This window comes from Chelon labrosus (genome assembly GCF_963514085.1).
Source record: "Chelon labrosus genome assembly, chromosome: 13".
NCBI lineage: Eukaryota > Metazoa > Chordata > Actinopteri > Mugiliformes > Mugilidae > Chelon > Chelon labrosus.
Genome location: NC_140346.1, coordinates 12,016,690 through 12,042,577, shown reverse-complemented (window position 1 = coordinate 12,042,577; position 25,888 = coordinate 12,016,690). Strand labels below are relative to the sequence as shown.

The 25,888-nt window shown below is 41.3% G+C and overlaps 1 protein-coding gene across 3 annotated transcripts in view; it reads right to left on the bottom strand.

Moving 5' to 3' along the window:
• Window positions 1-17,655: 17,655 nt before the first annotated feature.
• snx19b (sorting nexin 19b) overlaps window positions 17,656-25,888 on the bottom strand; it is a 38,487-nt gene continuing 30,254 nt past the window's right edge. For all 3 annotated transcript variants that reach the window (XM_084558278.1, XM_084558280.1, XM_084558279.1), the window contains 3 exons: window positions 23,659-23,843; window positions 23,359-23,446; window positions 17,656-21,767 (listed from right to left, as the gene is read on the bottom strand). In XM_084558278.1, the coding sequence (XP_084414404.1) occupies window positions 21,644-21,767; window positions 23,359-23,446; window positions 23,659-23,843 (397 nt within the window). In that variant the 3' untranslated portion in view covers window positions 17,656-21,643. The remainder of the gene's footprint in view (window positions 21,768-23,358; window positions 23,447-23,658; window positions 23,844-25,888) is intronic.

Genomic DNA, 25,888 nt, shown 5'->3' with positions numbered 1-25,888 from the left:
ACTAGTCACCGCGGTCTCTGCAATTTGTCACGTCCATTCCGTTGCACCCTACAGGCTGAAAGGCGGGGGAGTGGCAGTTTCTAGCAAAACAAAGTTACGGGTCATTTGCTAAGGTCAGCTGATAAGGAGGAAACGAGAGGAAACTGTTTTAGGTCCAACAGCATGAGCATTCATCGTCTTGTATTTGATGAGTAGCGTAACAGCCCACAAATCACAGAGCAATGTTTACATATAAAAATTCTTGAAAGATCATCCGTCCTATGAGACCCCGTGAATAATAACAAAAGGTATGACGATGTAGGGAGGAAATGAATGACCCTGATAACAAGCACAGGCCTAGGAATGACCAGACAAGCAGGCTGCCTGAACATACAAATGACAGTTAAACTAACCTTCAGACCTGCGATTCATCACAGGGGACATCTCACTGGATGGTTTTCTTACCATTATTATGCATCTTCTTGTCCCTTCCTCCCACTGCTTACTCCTCCCACTTCTTCTTTGCTCGTTCTAGTCCAAGTGGTGATGAAACTATTACCTGACAGCAGCTGGGACTCAAGAACTATCTGAGTGGTAATATAAACATGTTCTTTTGATTAAACCGCTGGCCTCAGAGCGATATTTCTCCATGGTGATTAGAGCAAACAAAGAATGGGTGAAGTGGTCCTGTTGGCAAAACATCCAGTGCTGATATGTGTAATATGTCAGTAAACTGATCACTGATACTATAACGTTCCCACGGAAAACCGACCTCTGAGGTTTCACGGGGTAATTTACCAAATAAATGACGTGAGAGGGAGCTGCAACTGTTTGGTCCAATCAGTATCAGCTGTTGCTTCTTGTAGGTTGCTCCACAAAGTACAGCCCATCATCAGTGTATCATAACTTTATTGCCTTGACACGCCTAATGTGAACACATGACGTGATGATACAAATGGTATTGTTAAAATTAATGCTGTAATGGTTTTTACTGTGGGCGGAAGAACACAACAGACTCGTGTTATATTGTTGATGCAAAGCAATCGTTGTGGACACACTGGGTATTGCAGTTTCTATGATACACACCGGCCCAAACATGTTTTTCTTACATGCATCCTCATTTAAAAAGGAGCAGCACTGAAACAATGAATAGCATTTTCTGTATAACTCATGCAATCTTCTCAAACACACTTTGATCCATTTGTTCCCTCCTGGTGCATGAGGAGCCAACAGGAAGTCAGCCAGCTCAGCCAGTTGAATTCTCTGACGTGGATGCTCCCAAGTGCCTCAGACAGAGTCCATGCACTCTAACACACAGAGGACTGATTAAAGCTAGGGGAGGTTGTTTTTGGGAGTATAAGCCCATTGAACAACTTTCACTGGAATGGATCGTGTGCCCTCTTCTTCTTAATGCAGCCATGGTTCAGACATATCTGCAGTGACAGCACTGCAGATGTTTTTTAGACGGCAGAGACTACAGATAAACATATTTAAGAAATTATATTAAAAGAGTGAGGGACTTTTTGGATATGAATGAAATCAAGTGAAGGGGCCATCCAGAGAGCTCATTTTAAAGTGACGGGAAGCCAAAAGGAGATGAAAGCACATCATATTTGTGCAAAAACAGTGTTGTACAGCTTACTGTAGACAACTGATGAATAAGAGACAAGTTAAATACTCCTGGCTCAGTTTCTCTGTTTTGGTCTGTCCATGCTTCTTTGAAATATTTGGCTCTTGAGCTGATAGACGTCCACTGGCAAAGGTACTTTGTCTGCTGTTAATGGAATGACCGGGGACAATCAGACTGAATAACCATGGAAAAATCAAAGTACTAAATTAAGCTTAGACAAAAAAAATTCTATGCAAGTCTGGCACAACAAGTGACATCTATGGCCTCATATTGTAACTAGTAGTAGTACTACATTCATCAGGTATTACGTTATGACCACTGACAGATGACGTGTCAATACAACGTTGGGCTGGGAAACCTATGTGGATATTACATAGACATGTACCATCCACCTAGACCAGACCAGGCACCTCCACCCGTAGCAATGACACTCCTTGATGGCAGCAGCCATACCCAGCAGGATGCAGTCTGACACAGGCACACACACAAAAACTGTTTAGGAACAACTCACAAAACATGAAAAACAGCACAAGGTGTTGACCTGGCCTCCAAATTCCGTAGATCCCAAACTGATCAAGTATCCGTGGGATGCGCAGGAACAAGCCTGATCCACAGAGGCCCCTCCCCTCAACCCATAGGACCCAAAGGCCCCCACTAACAACATAATGTTGCCAGACACCACAGGACACCCTCAGAAGGCCCATGTCCATTCTCTGATGATTCACAACTGTTTTAGAGGCACAAGGGAGACCAACACAACATTAGGAAGGTGGTCATAATGTTATGTCTGATCGGTGTACATGATACACCAATAGCAGTTAAGACTCCTATTAGGTCAGGTCTGAGTTACTACCAAAGCATGAGGATGGACAATGTAGTATGTACCTGATTTTACAGCTTGTTCCCTTTCCTGTATTTACATTTGCAGTAAACCCTATGTTACATGCTGTTGTAGAAGGTATACTGTGGTTTCTAAAGAGTCTCTTCAAGCAATTTCATTCTTAAATAAATTCTCCCATGTTCCCACCTTTCAGCAGACTTGACAGATCTTCACAGATGAGTTGTAAATTGTCTTCAAGCAGCAAGTACACATGCTGTAGTTTTACGACCGGGGGATATCCTGTGACATGGATAACTGAAAAGCCAAAGACACCGGTGGCATTGTTATAGCCTGTGTTTCTCAACATGAGCCCCCTGTATTCCCATAGACCTTGCCTTCCTGCTGCAAAGAGACTCTTGTTTCTTGCTTTAGTTAGCTTAAGGCTTGTGCTTGGCAGCTCTGAGTGTGAGGTTGGAAGTCATTTCTCATCATGTGTTCGTGCCATGAAACAAAACAGCATTGTGTGACTGATTTGCCCAGCTCCTTGTTGCCTTTTCAGTTGTTCATTTTGTGTACAGTTGCCTGTGAGCAACTTTAAACCTGACAGGGAAAATTGCACTAAGAATGAATTATGAGCATGTGCTTGATTAAAGATTATAAATAATAATAAATATGAATAAAAACAGAAAGGTCTTGAGTTTTAGTCTTGAAACAACAGGCACAGTGTTTAAAAGAAACAAAATACCAAATATCAAATAAGTCAATACTCACAGTGGTGAGCATACTTGAAGAAGTGGGCAGCCGTGCATGTGGCACCCTGGGAGAACTTTGGGGGGTTTTAAGTGCTGGCACAAAGCAACTGTGGATGTAGCCATTAGGGTCCTAGATCCAGGTAGAAACATGCATTTTAGGACCTGGGACCATAGGGTCAAAGGTTCAAAGGTTCACATCCTTCTGTGTCCATGGCTGAGCTTGGCTAGAACAAGCTCCAAACTAATCCCCAGTCAAAGCACTGGTGGCAGCCCACTGAATGGAAGATAGAAGACTTACCCCATGGGCAGTCAGTAAAGGAAATTATTATTATCATTATTAAATCTGCCTCTCTAACCACAAGTCCACAGCTCCCACAAGAGAGATAACTAAGACTGTTTTCCATATCCAGACAATCATGACCTTATATGTTCATCTGAGGCAGGACAGGTTGTTTTAATATTTAGTCAGGGAAGAATGACTGGATCACGATAGCGTTCTTAGAGCCATTTAGAGCTCAACCTTTTATTATTCACATATATTTTCAGAGTTTTAAATACAGGAACATCTTCTAATTCAGTGAAATGTTCAAGATGTTTCTCTCTGACTTGCCAAAAATACTATTTTATAGTATTTTTATTTTTTTTTTTACCAGTGTCACTTCCCTTTTATTGTATTAATCTAACTATGAGCGAGCTGTGATTGGTCTGCTTGGTAATAGCATATTTCCGCGTTAGTATTTCCAGCTGCTTCTCTGTCTCTGCAATTTTTTGACTGTTGTGGATCAATAAAGATTGAACACATCGAGGAAAGGTTAACTGAGGAGGTTAACTTGTATGACTTGTATTTTGCTGAAATTTCAACAAAATTTCAGCAAAAGTTTCAATCGCCATTGTTGAAAGTGAAGCAGGAAGTAGAAAGAAAAATTAAAAAAGACACAGTCCTGACTAGTGTTTGGGTGGCGTTTTTACAGAGTGAGCCAGACTGACAAGTGCACAAGTATAAATGGCTTGTATCGGCATAAGCTACGTGCGTAGGTTACGGCGTCTAGTCCAGCAGAGGTATAAACCACACTTAAGGAGTGTGGCACATTCACAGGACACCTAATTTGCAGAGCTGCAGGGTTTAGAACAGGTTAAATAACATCAATGTTTCCTGACTAATTTTATTTACCCTCTACTTTGTAGTCTTGATTTGGTGGAATCAGTTTTAGTTAATAGTTTTTTTAAACTGATACTGACCTGATGATGGATGTGCAGACTTACCGTTCATAGAGCTCTCAGACTCAGTCAAATCATGTCTGCTGGGAAAAAGTCGAGCTAGTTTCATGGGCCTTGTTTTACGACCCTTTGCTGGGACTGAGTTATGACTAGACTTAAGTGAACCTTATTAAGCCACAAATGGACTGTCCTACATTAAAGCTAGAAGAGGAGCTAGTACTGACTGTCAGTCTACTGAGTGATGCTCTAGTGTTTTTCACAGACCTTACACTAATGTCTCGGAATGACTGCGGCAGTGATTTATTGACGCTGGAAGCTTATCAGTGTTACTCATGTGTTCGTGACCTCTGTGTCATTTGCTCCAAAGTTGCCTTTAGGTCCTCCAGCTGATGTTATCTGACCGAGGAATGCGGGATGCCTTTAAAATGGCCGATTGTGAACGAGGAACTATTCCTCAAAACTAGCAGTCAGAAAGAGGAAGTGAGCTGCGAGGAAACAACAATGAAGAAACATGAACATTGGAGCGCAGCGGATGTGAAGTCTTGACAGCTGATATAAATGTTTTTGTCTGGATACCTAAATTCTTGTTTTTGTTCTCTACAACACAAAGCTCTAATGGGACTGTAATTCCTACATGTACATCTCAGATGACTAACGGTGGGGTGATGAGAATATCAGCCTGTCGTTTCAAAGATATTAAAAAGCATACGGCAGACGGACATCAGCCCACGACCCGGCTCTGCCAGGGACAATGAGAAACCACTTAGTGATGCATTAAACATCTGATGGAGCTTGTTGATTCACCCAGACTATTAAATCTTTGTGATGCTGCAACATATGACAAATCAACTAGCCTGTCACTGACGGGAGGTTAGAAGTCCACATATGGCCGTCGCTGCTGCGAAGAACCACATCGTGTTTTCTGACAAAGACAGTATTTCCAGGTGATGACCTGCCAGAAGAGCAAAAGAACTTGGATCATTGTTGTGTTGAAGCAATTACCCATCAGTAGTGATAAATTGTATTGTGAGAACTACATGAAATAAAAGTTTGCACTTATATTTATTTCATTTGTAGTGTATTAAATAAAGCTTTGTCCACCTGTTTTCACCGTTATGGAATAACTAGAACGTTATGGGGAGAGCAGAAGTGCCTGTTGAATCTTTTCCTTAGGCAGAATCGGGGGAGGCTGTATCCACCGAGTTTTGTTTTCTGAAACCGACACTTGACGACAATTACACACACTTTTTCACTCGTCTCCCAGCTGCTTCCATCAGTCCTCGCATGTACGACTCAGTGTACCACTATGAATTCCCCTGGTGAAGGATATTCTGAAAATGTGCTCTGTTATCCTGGCGTTATTGCATTCTCCGTTTAGCCACTCTGGAAATCTAATTTAACATTTAGCCTTAAAGGTATTTTTTCATTAATGTGGCTATTGTGCTTCTCTGCTACGTTAAGGCCTAAAAAGATGCAGAGAAAACAAGGAGTCAGATAAAACAGTGCACACAAGTGGAACAAGCTGCAACTAAAGAAACAGATCATCCTTTAAATCAATGCACTGCATTGACTAGTTCAGTTGTGGAATTGGTCCAGAAATCTGGCATTTATATCCACTTTATCTATCAATTTATATCAACAAAGACATGTAGCTCTTAGAAAACATGTTAGAGATATTATCTCCGTTTCCTCTGTGTCATACTCAAATAGAAGACATACTAAGGGGGCGTACACCCAAAGAAGAGACTAGCAGAGATGTGGTGAAAAACGAGTAGAGTGAAATTCAGTGTGTTGTGGATGGACACATTAACAGTATTTTCTTTTCAAATAGAGAGTGGTGACGGTAGAAGCCTCTAGTCCACAGTGGTTCAGTGTCGGTTTTTGTTGCGTTTGTTTTGTTGAAAACATCAGGGGTGGGAAATATACAAGGTGGTTACCAAGGCAACCAGATCCTGGAACACAGACGAGTGACCCAATGTCAGCTACAAACAAAATACATGGATGGGCCTTAAAAATGTACACTGGTCTCTTGTGATTTTAATTGAAACTGATTAAATTGTGCCATGAGATCTGATCTTAAAATCTCATTAAAAAATTAAATATCGATTCATAAAATCCTTGGACCATTCTTTTAAAATGCAGTGGCTGTGATTTCATGAGTCTGGTTTACAGGACATATCTTGGGAGATAAAGCAACGAGATTAGTCCATGTATGAGGGAGGTTTTAGAGCTGCACCAAAACATATGAAAGATGTTATAACAGGAGGTAAAAAAAACTGTGAAAATACCACAAATCTCTGGGAACCAATGACAATATTAGTCAATTAATAAAATAGTTTTGAAACTGAAATTTCCCTAAATAAATGGTATTAAATCAGGACCCTGTGAATCTGTTGGTCAGTCGGTAGTGATACACAGCCACATTTTTACTTTCATACCCCGTTCACTAAGGCGTGGTTTGAAGCTTTCTCTAGAACCGCTCACTCATACAGTCCCTCAGACAATCTACTGTATTTTCTCAAATACTGCAATGCCTGCTCAAACAGTTTGGAAACGGTCAGTGTGAGGAAACACAGTCACTGAAAGCTGATTTGTACGTACTGTGATCAGCTGTCCCCAAAGACGAGGGCTCACCGAGGGCGAAGACGGACAAGTTGTGGAAGTAGAACGGAAAAAAACTATTAGGCAAAATATGGTGACCGCTCATCTCAACAGCTACACTGGTCCCAAGCAATACGTACACCAAGTGTGAAGTGGATCAGTGGTTGTCAACAAAAGCGAACACACCATTTTTTTTTTTTCTATCAGTGGGATTTTTTTTGTAGCAGCAGCTTCAGAAGGTTTATACTTGATTTTCATTTACTTTTTTTGGTATCATGAATTGTCTAAATTCTGTGGAACTAGAAACAACTAACATAATTATGATGTAATAACTGACAATTCAAATGTATTAACGTATTATTTATCAGGCATAACATTATGACCACCTTCCTAAAATTGTGTAAGTCTCCCTTGTGCCTCCAAAACAGTTGTGACTCATTAGAGAAAGGACATGGGCCTTCTGAGGGTGTCCTGTGGTGTCTGGCAACATGATGCCATTAGTGGGGGCCTTTGAGGGGAGGGGCCTCTGTGGATCAGGCTTGTTCCAGTGAATCCCACAGTTACTTGATCAGTTTGGGATCTAGTGAATTTGGAGGCCAGGTCAACACCTTGTGCTGTTCTTCATGTTCTTTTGAGTCGTTTCTAAACTGTTTTTGTGTGTTTTGCTCCATCAAGGTGTGTCATTGTTATGGGGTGGGGGTGTCTGGTCTGGTCTAGGTGGGTGGTACATGTCTAAGTAACATCCACATGAATGCCAGGTCCAAAAGTTTCCCAGTAGAACATTGCAACAAGATGGTCAATGTTATTTACTTCACATGTGAGTAGTTTTAATGTTGTGGCTGATTGGTCTTCGCACAGCTGTTATTGTCAAGATCGTAAATGCTTTTAAGGATCCTAGAGGATCCTTCATCCTAAATTTGGACAAAGAAACAACAGTCAAACGCTAGTGGATAAGTGCTACAGCCTACTCCATCTGACTGAAATCAGAAAAGTGTACAGGAATAGTCAGCCCTTCCATTTAAAGTTCATATTGTTTTTTGCAATATCATCACCACGGACCCAGCGAGAGGCTGAAATGAGGTTTCACTTCAGCATCTCTTGTTTAGAAATAAAGCAGATGGGCTTTTTACTGGGAGAACAAAGTGTTTTGCATAAATCACTTCCACAGAGATTACACTGATGATTGGATAGCGATCTCACAAACTCTGATCGTATTACCTCTCTTAAATATTTTGCGGTTCATAATAGGTAGAGGAATGAAACAGCTGCTTCCATTCAAGCAGTGGCCCCAGCTGTAGGGAGAGATAGACAGGCAGAGAGATGGATGGATGGGGGAATGAATGGGTGGTCTGGTCTTTCTCCAAAGGCCTTCATTATCTAATCTGCACACTTCAAATTAAGACCCCAACGTGTTCCTTCCATTCCCTCTTGAATGACTGGATCTCAAAGGCCATCTGAGGCCTGGAGGATATTGAGTGTGGCCAGGCTTAAATGAGAGGACTTCATAATTAGAGACAGAAAGAGAAAAGTGGCAAAACAGGAAGCAGAGACAGTTGATCTTTTAAAATGCATGTTAGCTGTACGTATTTAATAGACACACAGTAACACCAAAACGCTTTCAGAGGCATCTAATCTACCTTACACATACCATTACCACCATACTTCCATCTATCTATCTATCTATCTATCTATCTACTTTCTGCTTGCATTTACAATTAATTTGGGTTTAACAACATTGTAGAAACAGAGCAAAATTAGCTAAATTCTGACCCTGTGAGTCCAGGATTGACATCCATTTAGGACTGAACACACGGCCTCCAGACGGCCAGATTCCTGCTTATTTTCCACTCAACCTGCCTCACTGGACTGTGTTTAAACATTAACCTACAGTATGCTGGGTTCACACTGTAGTCTGAGAGGTCACGCTGGGTCCAAGCCTTTGATCATCCAACATTATGTACAGCAGCCCGGTCAGCTGACAGCTAAGATAGTCTGAGGGGCTTCAGGTCCACCTAGAAACGAAGAAATCCAGAGAAACAGATCCATACGAGACAAAGAGATGTACTGCAGGACTGGGGTTTCTGCTTTTGCTTCAAGAAAACCCATCCACAAATTACATGTAAAGACTCAAAGTAGGGACTTGGACATTTTGATTTCCTAGGCGAGACATTCCTGAATGGACAAATTGTTTCAGTCTTTGATGACAGATGAAGGTCCTTTGACAATTCACCACAACATTAAAACCACTGACCGGAGAAGTAAATAACATTGACCATCTTGCGACAATACAATGTTCTGTTGGGAAACTTTTGGAACTGGACCGTGGATGTTACTTGGACATGTACTAGGGGTTGAGGGACTTCTGATTTTTTAAAGTCGACTAATATGTGGTGAAAGTCGAGTCGACTAGTCCATGACGTCACATAAAAACAGAAGTAATGCTTTTCTACAATCTGTATTCTTGACCTGAATATATATTGTAGCGTCTCATGCGAAAGAAGCTACTGAGGCTTTTCTGCAAGGTAAATGAAGCTTGAACATGGGCCACAAACTCAGTCTGACTGTAATATGCAGCTCTCACTCGGCCAACTCTCGGCTCTTCCGTATTCGCATGGTGCATTAACTGACACCAAGGACAAAAACGCGCTCTACCACCGCAGCAACAATGTCAACTATTAGAACACAACACTGAACATAAACACATGAGCTTATCAATACAGTTCACTTTAAATATGTACAGCCATCGGCACCGTCAATAGCATTTAATAGCACTTCACTGCGTGTTGTAAGATGGGATACAGTAGCCGGGATAAAAATAAATGCGGCATGTCTCCAAAGCATTTTCCGTGTATATCAGCTAAAAGTCTAATAACTTTAGACAATGAAATTCCCCATCAAACAGTTGATGTGCAGCCTCCTTCTCTCTATTATCGCAGGGCGTTTGGTGAAGCTGTTAATTGACTGATGTGGAGATTTGGACTGTTCCTCTGCTAGCGTTAGCGGATTCATTTTCAGATGCGTAATGCAGTAGTATTTCAGGACTGACTTACATATTTTGCACGTCAGGGTAGAATGGGCTTCATCTTTAGTGAAGTATTTCCACACACTTGATGAACGCTGCTAGTTTGCTGCAACGACCCACTGAGCTCCTCACCTGTCTTCTAGGAGGCGTCCATGTTGTTATTGACACGTGATCAGTAGTCGACGTCCTGTCATGGTAGGAAGTGGCACAGCTGTAAAGTCGACTTGTCCAGTCCACCAGTAGGTACAACCCTAAACCAGACCAGGCACCCCCACCCCATAGCAATGACACTCCTTGATGGCAGCAGCCATCCCCAGCAGGATGCAGCCTGACACAGACACACACCCAAAAACGGTTTAGGAACAACAACAACAACAAAAAACATGAAAAACAGCTCCTGGCCTCAAAAATTCACTAGATTCCAAACTGATCAAGTATCTCTGGGATGATCCACAGAGGCCCCTCCCCTCAACCCATAGGATCCAAAGGCCCCCACTAACAATATCCTGTTGCCAGACACCACAGGACACCCTCAGAAGGCCCATGTCTATTCTCTGATGAGTCACAACTGTTTTGGAGGTACAAGGGAGACCTACACAATATTAGGAAGGTGGTCATAATGTTATGCCTGATCAGCATGTATTGCTATTCGTTCACCTGGTTGAGTAGGTTTCCCAAAAACTGCTATAGCTGTAGCACAGGCCAAGACACACCTAAAACGTCCTGTCTCTCTCCGCTGATGGATGATAATGGATTATGTAGTGCCTCTTCAAGGGGGGAATCCTTACGATGAACTAACTAACTCCTTAACTGCTCCCTGGTCGCCTTATGTGGCTGCCCACTTCTCAGATACAGATGATGCAGATGTGACAGAACTGCATTTATAGATTTCTGTAGGAGTGCCATTCAAATGTGTCAACATGGGACGCTGACCTCAGTTGTATGCGGTCAGCCCCACAGGATCAGGTCAGGTCACTATGCAGCCCCGAGGTCGACCGAATATCAGTTAACCTCCAGTTCACCTCCGCCCTGAACCTCGCTCCACAATTATGAGACAGTCTTTTTCGGAAATGACTGTAACAGTCCCAGGACATGTGTGTGTGTGTGAGAGAGAGAGAGAGCGAGAGAGAGACAGAGAAAGGAGAGGAAAATAATGACAAATGTGCATATTTCTTTTGCATCTGTGGAGGTTTTGTAGATGTGTATGTCTTGCGTGTGTGTGCATCACAGACACGGCACCAGCTGACTAACAGATTCTGTCACATCAGTCCAACGTGTGCATTTTCATTATAGCAGTGTTCATAGGTCTGTGGAACAGCAGGGACGCATCAAACCCACTCAGTTTATCCATTTAGTGACTTTTTTTTGTTGTTTATTGTGTTGTAATTTGTCTTCATTCATCTTCATGAACTAATGTGTCACTTTTGGGCCTCCATACAACGTGGCTCATTCAATATCAAGTGCTTTATATTCCAGTTAGTTTATAAGTACAGTACGATCAGCTAGCATCTCTGTTAACCCTGTGTTAATCCGGCACATGACAAAAAAACTTTGTGTCTTTAGTCACAATCATGCTATGAAATTAATGCTAACATCGGCATGCGAACATATAATGTTACAGTAGCATGCTGATGCCATTGCTAGGTATTATGCTCACAAGCTTAGTTTCACATATTATCATGCTAACATTGGCTAATGTGCACTAAATACAAATTATTGCACAGATGATCATCACCAAGGTCCTTCCAGTTCATTGTAAGCAGAGCATGAGTTTGAATTTGTAAAGATATTTCAGTCAAAACCTCATGTGGTTTGTGGTTTGAGAGGCGGACATGGCACTGTAGGGTCAGTAGTTCCATGTGGTGGAATGCTTATATGTGTATATATACTTGGCCAATAAAGCTGATTCACAAGCATTCTGTGCTAACTTTTTCATCTTGGCAGATACATTCATTAAAACACTGGCAATATGTCTCTTTAAAAATATATTTTCTGTAGGACATTGGTAGCATATAAATGTAATTTCCAGGAGAAAGGGTTGCCGCCTTCCAGTTTTTATGCTAAGCTAGGCTATTGGAATTTACCACAAAGACATGAAATTCTCTAAAAAACAAATGTCTCTGAAACACGAGGCAGAGGTATGTTGAGGATAAAAAGCCAAAGCTGATGTTTTCTCTATGAATATAACTGATATTTTTGGCATGTTCGCTAATGATGCATGCTGACAGGAAGACATTGCTTCTCCGCCTACCTCTCCACTATGACCTCACTGTCTGTAACCAAGTCCTGATGACAGGCAGCAGTGTTATATTCTCCATTTATAAGAAGTTTGGTGTGGTTTAGTGAACGCAGTATGATTTCCCCAGACTCGGCCAGCTCCACACGGCTCTGCGGCGAAACAATAACAAATACCATGCGAGTCATTTTCACAGGCGGGGTATATTAATTAGGGTGAGGAGGATTCTGGTTACAAGAGCAGCTGCTGAGGTTGTTTTGGCTGCACAGCAGTTTAGCTGCATTGCGTTATCGAGGCACAGAGCTGGTTACCAGCAAACAACTGGTTGGACTGGGAGCTATGGTCCCACTACAGACGATCTCCTCACGTTTTCTCTATAGTACAACTTATGACTTGGAATGCATTTACTTTTACACCACTTCTTTGTGATAGAATTATTAATTTACAAATGCATCTTCAGCAGAACATAGAATATTTGTAATGGCAGTGATAATCATACTTATTCACAGTATAGCTATGAAAAACAGAGAAGCACAGAGAGCTTTTATTCCTTTCTTAAAAAAAAAAATAAAAAATCTATACTCTTCCTGCTGTGTATGTTCCAGTTCAACAGCCTGTACACTAACAATAACAGTTTACCCTCTGTGCATCCTTGCTTCCACATCTTCTTTCTGGTGGCAGTAACAGGTGGATTCTTATTAGTTTACCATGCAGCGCCCCCATGTGGCCTCTTAAAACAATGAGACTAAGTCACCAGTTTGGTTATGTCGCCATCTCGCGGTCATGCATAGATCTCATACATTCCTTAGATACTTTGGCGATCCAGCTGGTCTCTTGTTTGGGGTAACACACGTTGTAACATCAGAGATGAAGCTTTAATCGAACTGTAATTAGAAGTTTAAAATTTATGGATAAATGGGAAAATTTAATAGTGATTATACACTGCTCCAAGTGATAAAACAGTGATGGAGGCAGGCAGGTGAATTTGAACTCATAATGTCTCATAAGGATTTTGTATTATCATTTTATTCTAAATTAAAATTTTCTAATTCTTCTGAAGTTCCTTACCATAAGTATTGTTGAGTTATACTGTATATACTGTATATAAACTGTATTTCAAGCGTATTAAAGGGTTTCCACTGAAAAGCTGTGGCTAAGCTGTGTTGCCTATAAGCCACTAGGGGGCACTGTAGTGCAGCATAGTGCCACTGAGTTGATTGATGGTAGATTAATTTATTCGATTACCCACATAGCCTAATTAGGAAGATTGCATATGCATGTTTATTAAAACAGGTAAGATATATTTTGTGACGCCAGCAGCTTCAAGAAACATGACGCCTGGAGACAGATTTCAGGGCCCACTAAATGAAACTGCCTTCAGATTGCAATTATGTCTCGATCTCATATTACTAGAGTATAGAGAAAAACCAATCCAAACATTTTTCCAAAAATGAATAATTAAAAAAAAAAGTTCTTGTTTTCTTGTTTTTGTGCTCACACTGGTCTGTGGTCTTTTTGATGATTATGCATGAGCTCTGTCCATTTGCGGGTTCAGATTGGTTGTGAAAGCAGACAGGACTTTTTAACATTTTACTCATTTCAAGATGTTTAAACCATAATGAAGCTGCAAAATGAACAACTCCGAATACCCTGCAGAGGCCTCAAAAATGATCCCTTTCTTATTTAAATTTTGAAAAGCAGGTAATGAGGCCTCCAAAAATAGATGGAAAATACCTGTTTTGTGTTCCGTCTCTGGTTTTTGTCCTTTATAGGGCAGTCAGCACAAACATGTATGTCCTCAAAGCTGCAGGCCTGCGCCTGAGTGTGTCTCTGTGTGTGCGTGTGTGTACATTTTATTATGTAAGAAAGAAAAGAAAACAAAGAGTTACAGGATAAAGGTGGAGTGTCTCAACAGCAAGCGCAGCGTGTCAAACAACGCTGGGGAATGTGTGTGTGTGTGTGTGTGTGAGAGAGAGAGTAGATTGCGTAACGTGCAGAGGACAAAGAACATGTGGTTTCCATGTAAATCAGTCTGTGCAGCAGACTGCTTATTTAAAGCAAGACTATGAATTTATTTACTGCCCAAAAACTGTGTGTGTATTTTTATTAAGTTGTGGGGGGCAATTTGTCATAGAACACTAGTGTTGTAAGCCGTTTTGTCGTTGTGGGGCCCTTTTTGTTGGGCCCCACAACTATTTGAGAGTTAAAACTGGTGTTAATGTTTGTTTTTAGAGTAAATGTTTAGTGTAAGTGTACCTAGCTGAGATGGTCAGGGACAGGGTAAGGGGCAAGGGAAAGCATCACGTCAATGTAAGGAGCTCACAAAGATAGAAAGAATTTGCGTGTGTGTGCAGAGGAGGGGGTACTAATGACACGGCTGATTTAGCTCTATGGTTTGAATCATGATGGATCCCACCAAGCAACACCACTGATGTTATTGTTGTCTCCCATTTAAAGCGCCAATTAGTGGGATTCATTTTCGCCGATTAGTGCCCAAACTACAGAACAGAAAACATCTGCTTCACATTCATCTGACTGTTGAGACAACAATCTCGCCTCCAGGTCCATTAAGTCGAAGATGTTTAATGTTTTCATTCACGTTTTTCCACTTTCGGTTGTGCTTCTAAGGTCAGGCTGGACCACGGATACGGCGACCTCACCTAAAATCACATTTGGTTGCAGTTGGAGTTTTTGATTACTTCTCTGGATCTTCATCAAGTGCCAGTCGGCCTTTATGTAATGAATATTAAATTGTGAAAAATAACTTGCTAGTTGCAGCTCCAGATGGTTCTTCTTGTTTCACAAGACATACACATTTGGGAATCAGTTATGTTTACTGATATCTGATATATTGTCTTGTCTGGGACTGGCCAGCCTCTCTTCACATTTGAGCCAATAGCATTTGAGTATCGAAGGCAAACATACAAATCCATTTCATAATAAAAGGTGGAGTTTATAGCACGCTAAGAAGGCAGTGTGTTCACCGAGTGTGTCCCTAACATATTTCTGCACAGAAAGACATTCAGTGTTACGCCAAGCAAAAGCAAAGTAAGCTTAGACTGTAGGCAAAGAAAACATGGATGTGGGATTTAAAATGTTCCAAACTGTTTGTGAGGAATGTATTCAACGGGTCTCAATGATTCCCCAATAAAAACAGAAACGTGGTTTACAAGACTCTGCACAGAGACGCTTTAAATAGTTGTAGGTGAGCATTGATCGACCGAGGTTGGCTCCTGCCAACTTTGCCAAGTACGCAACCCAAGTATTGCTTTAGCTGATGTTCTGCACACAGGCTGCACGTTTTTGAATGAAGTGTCGTCAACATAGCACAGACGTTACTTCTATCTCCTCTCTTCAGTGCTAAAGCATTCTTGTGAAACACCGTGTGCACTTGCTGTTCTGTCTTTCAGCCGGTTAAATATAAACTTTATTGTTTTCCCCCAGTATCATGTCAAATGTTGGTGTCTGTTCTGAAGTTGTAATAACAGATGGATGTTTTTTTTACCATTAAAGGATGAACATTTAGCTGGGTTGTGTCGTCACCATAGCAACCTGTCACTATCTCCAAGACTATGCGCTGCCTCCTCACTGTGCTCCGGGCTTCGGTGTTGCTACAGCGACACTGTGAGTCGGTCTGGTCATGTGGATGCGATGGCTGCAGTCCTGGCTCCTGCCCAAGCACTGTCCAAACACAAAGAGCTCTCATCCGAGGGTGTCCTGTCGGGACGGAGCAAGTTTTCCAGTGATCCAGAAATGATGCGTGCTCTGACCTTTCTGAGGAGACATGTCTGATGTCAGTCAGTCCGTGTCGTCCATGATGACACGCGGCGCCTCCTCGACCACAGTCACATTAAAACAGTCTGGGAATCAAATAATGGGGGCAAATTATTTTTGGGGGCACTGCATTCATTAATTCAACAGAAGAATATTGTTTGGTGGAGTTTCTTCGTTTAAAGGCAGTAATGGATCTCCTGCTGCCGAGCGCAGCCAAACCACCGAGCAGAATTTCAGTTTAGTTTAGCGTTTAGTGCTGACAACATGAAATACTCGTTAGTTTTGCATATGCAGTTTGCTTCATTTATTTAATCAGTCCTGATGGATACCATTGTTCCTCTAAGGGTCACGTCCCACTCACAGACCCCTGACCAGCTCCCTGAATAGACTTCCAGGAATTGAGGCTCAATCACTACAGAGGGGCTTTTACTGGCACCGTCGCTCTGGTTGGCACGTTGTTCTCAAAACTATGAGGACCTGCTAATACGTGATAAACTATAAAGCAGGGGTGCTAAACATACGGCCTGTGGACCAAAACTGGCCCACGAGGGGGTTCAACCTGGCCTGTGTGATGAAGCAAGAAAATTATATAGAAGACATTCATTTTTCAATAAAATTGGTGCCTACTCCTTCTTTGTCCACGAAGGGTTGCCCTGCTTTATTAGGAGTTGAGGACACATGACTTGAGACAAAATTTTTGATGACAGCAATGCGCCAAAATTGCACTTTTTCTTCTTAAAAACAGAGTTCAGTTCCCAACGGAGAGACTCCAGACCGTTTTGCCACAAATAGTTGGTGGGTGGGTAAGTTGGTTTGGCTTCCAGGCTAAAACAGTGGGATGGCGGGACCAGAATAAGTGAATTGAATAATTACTAGTGGAGAAAATACAACAATTTAGTTTTTCAAGTGAAAAGTTTGGAGTTTGGAAATGGATTTTCTGAAGGCAACACTTCATCAGTTTTCGTACCACAGGGACTTTTATATACAACCTACACACGAGAGAAGAAAAAAAAAAAAAAAAAAAAAAAAAAAAAACTGAAAGACTTGATTTAATGTCAACTGTGATAAACCACTGGGAAAAGCATAATTGATTGTGACTCCCATATTCTGATCCCAGCTCCTTTTATCTTTTAGTCCCATTATTGGGCTGATGGCTCGTATACTAACCCCAGTATTACCTGATGTAAAAAGACATGCAGTAGAGAAACAAATTAAGCCTTGAAAACAGACTTAAGAGACAAAACTTGTCTTCAGACTGCCTGTATCGGAGGCCAGGAGAGACAAATTAATTTTTTCTAGTGTACATTATGTTAAAGAGACAAAAGCACTATCAAAAAGCCATCAGTGTAAAAGTTTAATCGTATGTATTCATCCCTATCCCTCACTGCTGGACTAATCCTGGGTGTTGCACACAGTCTTATCTGGAAATGTGATTTAAGAAGATTTCTCAGCAATGCAAAGCCCCCTCCCTGCACCCCCTCCCGTCTCCTTCTTTGTTGTCAGTGAAGTGGAGCTTAACAGATCCTGTTCCAAGAAATAGTCCTGATCCTTATTATGAGGTATTTAAAGGTCTTCATCCACACAACTGTGTTGATTTTGGACCCGAACCAGTCTGCAGGCTATAGCAAAATGGTGTGGAACTAACAGGATACAGCAAATGTAAAAGAGGTAACACGGTAAATAAAGATAATATGGAACGCGTTTTAGACGACAAAGAGGCCGGGCAGGATTTCTGGTGAACCTCCAGACAGTTAAAACGTGGGGTAAATTTAAAGTAAAGTCCCATAAAAGAGAATGTGCAACGGCCCCTCGTAAAATGTATCACCCACACCTCGGGCCAAGAAAATAATGAGTGCGAACAACGGTTGAAGATTTAATAACTCAAGCTTGGTAACTTTATTGTTTTTTTGTTTTGTTTTTTTGCGAATGTTCTCAGGAACAACCAGCAAACGTTTTGACGTGCACAACACAATCACACGTTCACAAGTCACAGTGCGGAGAAAGACCAGAGACAGGCCTACGGAAGAGAAGAGGAAAGATGCGACAGGATGATAGCTGATAGCGGACTGCGGGCCGTCGCTGTTCTTCATATCATTTGGCAGCAATATAGAAAGCTTCCAACAGCACAGAGCACTTTTACACGAAAAATGTAAGGTTGAACATCAACAGCTGATTAAAGTAGATAAATGAAGCAGCTCAATGCTACCACATAATGATTCTGTTTTTTTCTTTGTAACAAAATGCCCCTATATATATACATATACATATATCTTTTCTTTTTTAAGCCAATGTGTCTCAGTAAAATCCAAATGTTTCTCATTGCAACATAATAGTTCTGCAACTTCCTGTAACAAGGAAAACAAATTGTGTGTGTGACGCTCTGTTGACATGACCGAAGTCTATCGATCTATCTCTAATAATGTGAATGAGTAAAATCCCAGTAGAGCATACTTAAGGTTTTGAGGCTGTTTCATGCTATATGTCTAAATAAGGGCAGTAATATTAAAAATGAAATATGGATATTTACTAGTTTGGCAATAGGTGATCGCATAAGAATTTCTAAAAAGGCAAAAGAGGTATTTTAAGGAATTTGGCCAAATGAAGCAACAAAATCATCATATATAGTAGAGAAACTTTCCGACAGCAGATGCACCTATGATAGGATAGTAGTCTTTGTGTGCGGGAGCAAATGCTAATATATTATCTCAGAGAAGAAGAAAATCTTAATGAACAACTGTAGACGGTGCCTAGAGCGCAGAGCCAGCACTGCTAACAGTTTTAAATCAGGATGAAAACATATTTATGACAGCTAGTGACAGCTTGAGTGTTGTCCCACCTGAAACTATTTGAGAATGCGTGACTTGTTGTCCATGGTTAATGTGAAGGCTGGGCTGACACAAGGTGATTTCTATTAATCTTGTACCATGTGTTTACTCACACTGTACCGACTATCACCAAGTGGAGCATACAGTGAATTTTGTTAGACCAATACTAGCTAGTAACCTCCTCAAACTACGTCACGTTCACACAATCGTCTTATGTTATAAGGGGAAACATTTGCTCCAATGAGACATATTGATTTTGTAATATCATAAAGACAAAGCCTCCTGATATGCCAAGATAAATAATAGTTTACTATATCATGAAAGGAATCAAATTAAAATTTTCCTTCTGATGATGAATCAGTGCTGTGTCATATTTCTGCTACACAAATACGGAATTTCTTCATCAACATGAGCAAGCAAAACTTTTTTATTTATTTTTTTTCACAACTAGCAACAGCTTCAACATTCGGCAGAATTTGACACAATGAAAAACTAGTTTCACAACAGAGAGCTGGAGCTGGGTGCTTATGTTCTACTAAGGCATGGTCAGTGGCCGCACTACGTCACTGCTCTAAAGGCAGGACCGTAAGGCAGAATCCAGGAGAAAGCACTTCATAGGAGAGGACCGTCCACTCGGTCAGCTCCGGCACATCGCTCATTATTTTGTGGACGGAATTCAGAACAAGCCATCATTTAGCATTTCAAGCAAATACATAGATCAATAAATAACATGGTAAATCAGAGGAAAGACGAGAACTTACAGGATACGAGTGCAAAACAAAAAAAACACTGGAAGGATAACAACATTAAAACAGGACTTCTTTTTTGAACTTGGAATGTAAAGTTTGTAACATTTCTCAGAAACACATATGGCTTCAGTGAAAATGCAGATTCAGTTTGTGACTTGATGTGCCGCTCCAACCGTAGATTAAAAGTGTTACGCAACAGTCTGCGGCGGTAAAACATTGGGGTTACATGTGCGTGTGAAGGGGATGGGAATAATTGTGTGTTGTCACATACTTTGTCGGGATATTTTTCAGTTTCTTTTCATTGTCTCCATCTAACTGGGAAAAGAAGCACAGATTGTTGAGTTACCACAGTGAAAGGCAATGAGATGCGAAGGCAGTCTTTCAAAAGTGCAAAAAAAGCCTTTAACAATATGTTTAAAGTGACGGGAGACTAAGTGCATTTCCATCCAAATTGTCTAATTCTTCTGTTTCTGTTTCGAAGTTGAAATTTAGAAAAAAAACAAGTTTGATAGTTTGTGCACTGATAAGAGCAAAAGGCAGATAAAAACTACTGGTGAAGCTTACGATGAAACATCTTATGTCCATCAGGTTTTCTACATCGTTTTGCGTCTCAGTTTAACTGGCGCTATCAATTGCCTGCTTCCTCTGTAGTGGTGTTACGACACCTGACAGCAGAATATGCACTACAAGCTCTTTATCACGTTAAAAGAACTCCTCTAATACATATATATAAAAAAAGAGTTTTGAATGGGAACAGGCATTGACGCAAAACTTCTTTTGTTGTCTGTCTCAAAATCACATTAAAATGTGCGCTACACTTGGATGGAAATCTAGGTAATGTCTCTGGCTGGGTCGTCAAACTGACAAACCAAACAAAAAGACTGAATCCATTCGCCATCGACCCTGTACGACCCGTGGAACTGATTAAATACACTCGACAGCACGCTGCTGACTGGTCTGTAACTGTAGACGACGTGTTCTTGTAAACAAACACGGGCTGCAGCCAACAGCTTGTACCGTTTTATATATATATAGCAACATCCAAGCTGGAAAAGCTCAAAAGAGGGAAAAGCAGTGGCACTGGTGTTCGCTGATGTCTTTGGGGTAGAGGCACTGATAACTCAAAACTTCATCGGTGTGGATAGACAACACTAAAAGACTAAAAGAGTAAGAATATAGTGTGGGCTTCCTTGTGATGATGCTTGACTATCAAGGTTTCTGAATGTCAACATCATTCCTGCACGCTTCGCGTACGTGACTTTTGTCCACTTCTCTTATTATTTAGACATTAAATGTGCTGTTTATTTTCCAAGGGTCCGTTGAAGGAACTGTATGACGTGTCAAGCCAGTAAAATATCAACCCTTCCCGAAAATTTACTACAGTATGCACTTTCCCTGCACCGGGAGACTTACAGGTTACATCACTACCAGAGACATGTGGTCCCTCAGGAAATCTCAGATTTAGGAAGTGTAGCTCACATTATGCCAGAATCAGATGTGAGGATCTATACAGAGCCGGTGGGATATTGAAGAATGATCCGATGCTAAATCCCAACGGGGTGTTGTGAGAGTTAAGTTGAAGGGAAAAGCCAAATCCTGCTTCTCAAGGTTAGAGCAGCAGGTGTGGGGTTTTTTTCTACCAGCGACGGTGGATGGAGATACGGGCAGAGTGTGAAGACCATCTGAAGTGAGTTTAGTCAAAGCCTGAGAGTTTAGCGGGCAGGAAGGGCCTGGATTAGACACGTTCAGAGATCAAACTCAAACCAGGTGCTGTCATGAAACCAAAGCTGCGTCAAATGCAGTGGGTTTAAGTGTGGGTGTGTACACGGGGACACCATGTTCAAAAGCATTACATTACACTACAGCAACACGGACTCGGAGACGGAACAAGAGGTAACAGGGAACACTCAGCCCGACCAGAAACATTCATTTACACGTTGACTGCAGAACATTAGTAGAGCAGGAGCAGCCTCACTGTCTGTTCACTGGAGATGAGTTAGGATGAGGGATTTGCAGGTGTTACTGTGGGTTGTCTCCTCATGCCAGCAGCTTCTCTGGGTTCTTAGAGAAGCTCTGCAGTAGGCTCCTTTGGAAGTCATCATTAGGTATTTCAGGAACCAGGAACTCCAGGAGAAGATCAAATATGCAGTAAACCAGGTGTCTGGGGGAGAAGAAGACCAACAGTCACTTTTTATATTGTATATATGTGTGTGTGTGTGTGTGTGTGTGTGTGTGTGTGTGTGTGTGTGTGTGTGAGTGTGTATATATATATATATATATATATATATAGGAAATTATGTGAATGAGACTCTGGGGACATGCTGTGATTACGTATTTGATGAGGGAAACAGTACAAAGGACTTCATCACTATCAAACGGAGTAAGTTTGACAGTTTGAATAAGTTCTCCACATCTGTAAAAGATTTTAGACGTGCTGTTGTTTAGAGCAGAAATTAGTCCAGGTGACCGTCTGTGTGTCTGTATGCACGTACGCCGCCTGGCCACTCGATCAGACACACCTGCTTGTTAACAACAGCAAACCATGTGAACCCGAGTATATAATGAATTCAAGCCAACTGAAGAGGATCATCCAGCACCCTTTAAGCATTGGAGCAGGCACGACCTCTGCGCTAAGTGAATGATGTGATGTAATTATTCTTATTTAACAGAAAACTGAATGTATATTGCATATCTGAATAATGCTTTAGTAATCTCAATTCTAATCTGAGGCTAAAATGTTTGGTATCATCTTAGTTTGACACATTAGCATGCCACTCAGCACAGGACAAAATACACAGAGAAAAAAAAACTGCCGTTGCAGGTATCTGACCATGCACAAAAGGACTGGACAAATAAAGAATTTGAAAATGAATCCAGGTCTGTACCTAATTTTAAAATCATCTGTCAAATTTAAAAGATGCTAGAATAAAAATCTTGCTAGAGGGCTGAGAGGAGACACAAATATCTGTTTCATGATAATCCATTCAGTGATTACTGAGATATTCTCATCAAAAAAATGGTGGAACTACTGTCAGAGAGCCAAAGCCTGAGATTTCCATCTGTTAGAGTCATGCTGCTTGTGTAAACTGGTTGAAAAATATTGAAAAAGCTAATATTTGTTGCTTCACTCTTGTTGTGTCTTCTTCTATTTATGAACTGCAGATCCCATTTGGTTTGGACGTAAGCTGTGGGCTTTTATCTTTTCCTCTGGTGTAATTTTGTTACATAAACACTAGCTTTCTGGTTTATTATTGTGAAAAGAACAAAATTGTACCAGCTTGCGTTCTGTATGTGTTAATTACGTAATGACAGTAGCGGGGACAAAAGAGAAAATGTGGAAACAAAAGTTTTTAAATGAAAATGCAAAATTAACAATAGTAACAGACATTAAAAAGCCTGTTAGAGTCTGCTGTCTGACTTAAATCTGGCAAATCATAAAGCTCCCAACTGGTGGTCTTTTGTCACTGTTCGGTGCACAGGCCGCTGTCAGCAGCCGTGTCAAGTAGATGGTTTTTGCAGGTTTTTAGTACTTATGTTTGAGCACTAATGTCGAATGAAGACTGTAAATACTGAACTTACACAGCTAGCAGTTAGTTTGGTAACATACGGAAGTACTTCTGTAGGTTTGTCAGGTTGAACCTGGAAACCATATGTACCAAATCTTTGGTTCACATTCACATCATGGATGTACAGAAGAATCACTTAGCAATGACAGTGAATAAGTGTCCACAGAGTATATAGTGTATATTCACCTGTTAATGTAGGGGTCTTGAAAAGAGTCCAGTACAGTCTGCCAGCTGAGTTTGTACTTGTCTGAGCCCAACATATCTGAGACCAGCTCTAGAGACAAAAAGACATAAAACCAGATTGCTGTGAGCGTATCCTTCTTTCTTACCCGTAAACTGAGGAACTCATTGTGCCGTGACTAATTTATTGAATTAAAGCACAATTTAAAATAGTTTTGTTTCTCTTAAGAAACTGATACTTAAGAGGCTGATACCAATATTACAATACTTGCAGCATTAAATATGCTCGTCTGCGTGTACATGTACCTGGTAGCAGTCTCATCAGGCAGTGTAAGGCTTGTTGCTTGGTGCTGTCCTTCTGCTCCTGACTGCGGTCAAACGCAGGAGCGGTAGGCAGAGTTCCTCCAGGCCACACTGCCTCCTGGATAACCTGCAGGTACACCACCCAGTACCTGGTACACGTCAAGCTGGCCACACCCACATCGAGCCATCTGAAGTTCAAAAACACAACACCACAGCGGTTTCAAGTTAGTACAGTAGGAGGGTCAGAAACACTCCAAATGTTCATTCATGTATTTGACCAGAGTGAGGTCATGGGGGACTGGAGCCAAGTCTGGTACAGTCTAGACTGAGCATCACTCAATGACAGACCTGACACATAAGGACAACCCATTCATACGCACTTTAACTTAGAATCACCCACAACCTCAATACAAACATACTCCAGCACAGACTTCAGAACCTTTTTGGACGCCCCAACCCCCAACTGCATCTCATGTCAAGGTAGAATTACCTTGGCAACAGTTGGTTAACCTCCTGACTTCATGAGTTCAATGTGTTGTGACCTTGTCATCATGCCTGACCTGACCAGTACTCAATGAGCCTGTCCTCTGAGTAGCCAATCCTTTTAAATGTAACGCATGCCTCAATGCATTCCCACGCAGCTTTTAAACTCCAGGAAGATCAGCAGAGTCTAAACTGGCACAGTCTTGCACTGGAAGGAGTCAAAAAAGCGACATAAAGCGTTTCACATAACTGCTGAAAGATAGGTCTTGTGATGAGTAAATTCTATAGGCTACGTGTAGCTGGGAGACTCTGACCTCTTTCGCTTGGACCTGACCTTTTTCACACCAAGATTTACCATCTGAGGCGTGGAAACTCAGGCAGCCGCCACCCAGACTGGACGAGGAGGTTATTTAAAGCGTAAAGTAAAAGCTAAAAACATCATCTCAGTGTAGCTCAGGCATTCAAGCGTCGTATGGGTCACGCCGTTGAACCTGTAGGTGAGATCTGAAGTGACAACACAGTTGTCACTAAGGCTACCACCAAAAATCAGGGTGCCGAAGATCGTTTAAGACCTCCAAGTTTTGCAGCACTTGCAGTCTAAAAATGTTTAACGCCACACAGATGCTGTTATGCAACATTGTTCGGAACCTCAGGGATTTGTTAAAAAGAAACAGGGATCCCCCTCTGGGGCTAATGTTCTGCTTCTTTTGTTCACTTCATGTGACTCCCCTCCAAAATGAAGTTATTTCGTTAGCTTGTTCTGGCCTGTTACCAGTCTGTTGAGCTGCACGTGTACCAGAAGCAATGGATGGACATGTTGTGCCTGTTACCATTCTTGGTTTCCATTTTTATCCCTTAGTATCCCAATAATTAATGGGTTGTACATCTGCAGTTGGAAGACGGTTAAAATATTTTTTTCTAGCAGAAAAAGAAAAAGAATATGAATGTGCAAATGGCTCATGGACTGTTCCTCAGACAAAACAAGAACTTTGAAGAGGTCACACCTTGAACTTAAAGCTGATTTTACTTACATGTGTCACGTGTAACATTAACAATGGCTCATCTCTATTTATGAGCCTCAGTCAGCGATCTAGCATGAACTACACCAGCAGCCCGAACCTGAAGCACTTGGAGTTCACACATCGTTCATTTGCAACTTTCTGATATGTGACATGATAATGATGTGTAATTCAATACCCTTTTTACAGCCAAACTGGATGAAAAGAGACAGAAAACTAAAAATAAAGGCCCACAACATTTATTAACATATTAGTTGCATTTCTTGTCAGGACTTTCCAAGTTTCCAAAATAATTCCACGTGAGACATAATTCATCAATTAGCGTAACCTGGGCCCATGTATGGCTTAGTAAACAGGCCCAGGTGAATAAACTCCTTTGAACTCTTAAACCAGAGAGAAACAACGTGATCAGATGTTTACACGATTGTTAAAGGTTCCCGTTCAAAGGATTATCAAAGCCTCATCTGATTGAAAAATCCCTCCAATCTGGCAAGCCTGTTCCAGTTGAGGTAATTCTGATTGGATTATTATTCTGATTATTAGTCCAATACTAGAGTCCAAGTAAATGCAGCACGGCCTCTGTTCTAAGTAATATGAGGTTCTGATGTCAGCAGTGAATTGTGGTAGTCAGTAACAGTATGCCTCCAAGAATCCCTCAGAAGTCAAACACTGACACAACAAATTCCCACTCGAATAGAAAACTTTTTCCGCAAATGTGGTCAAAAAGCAAT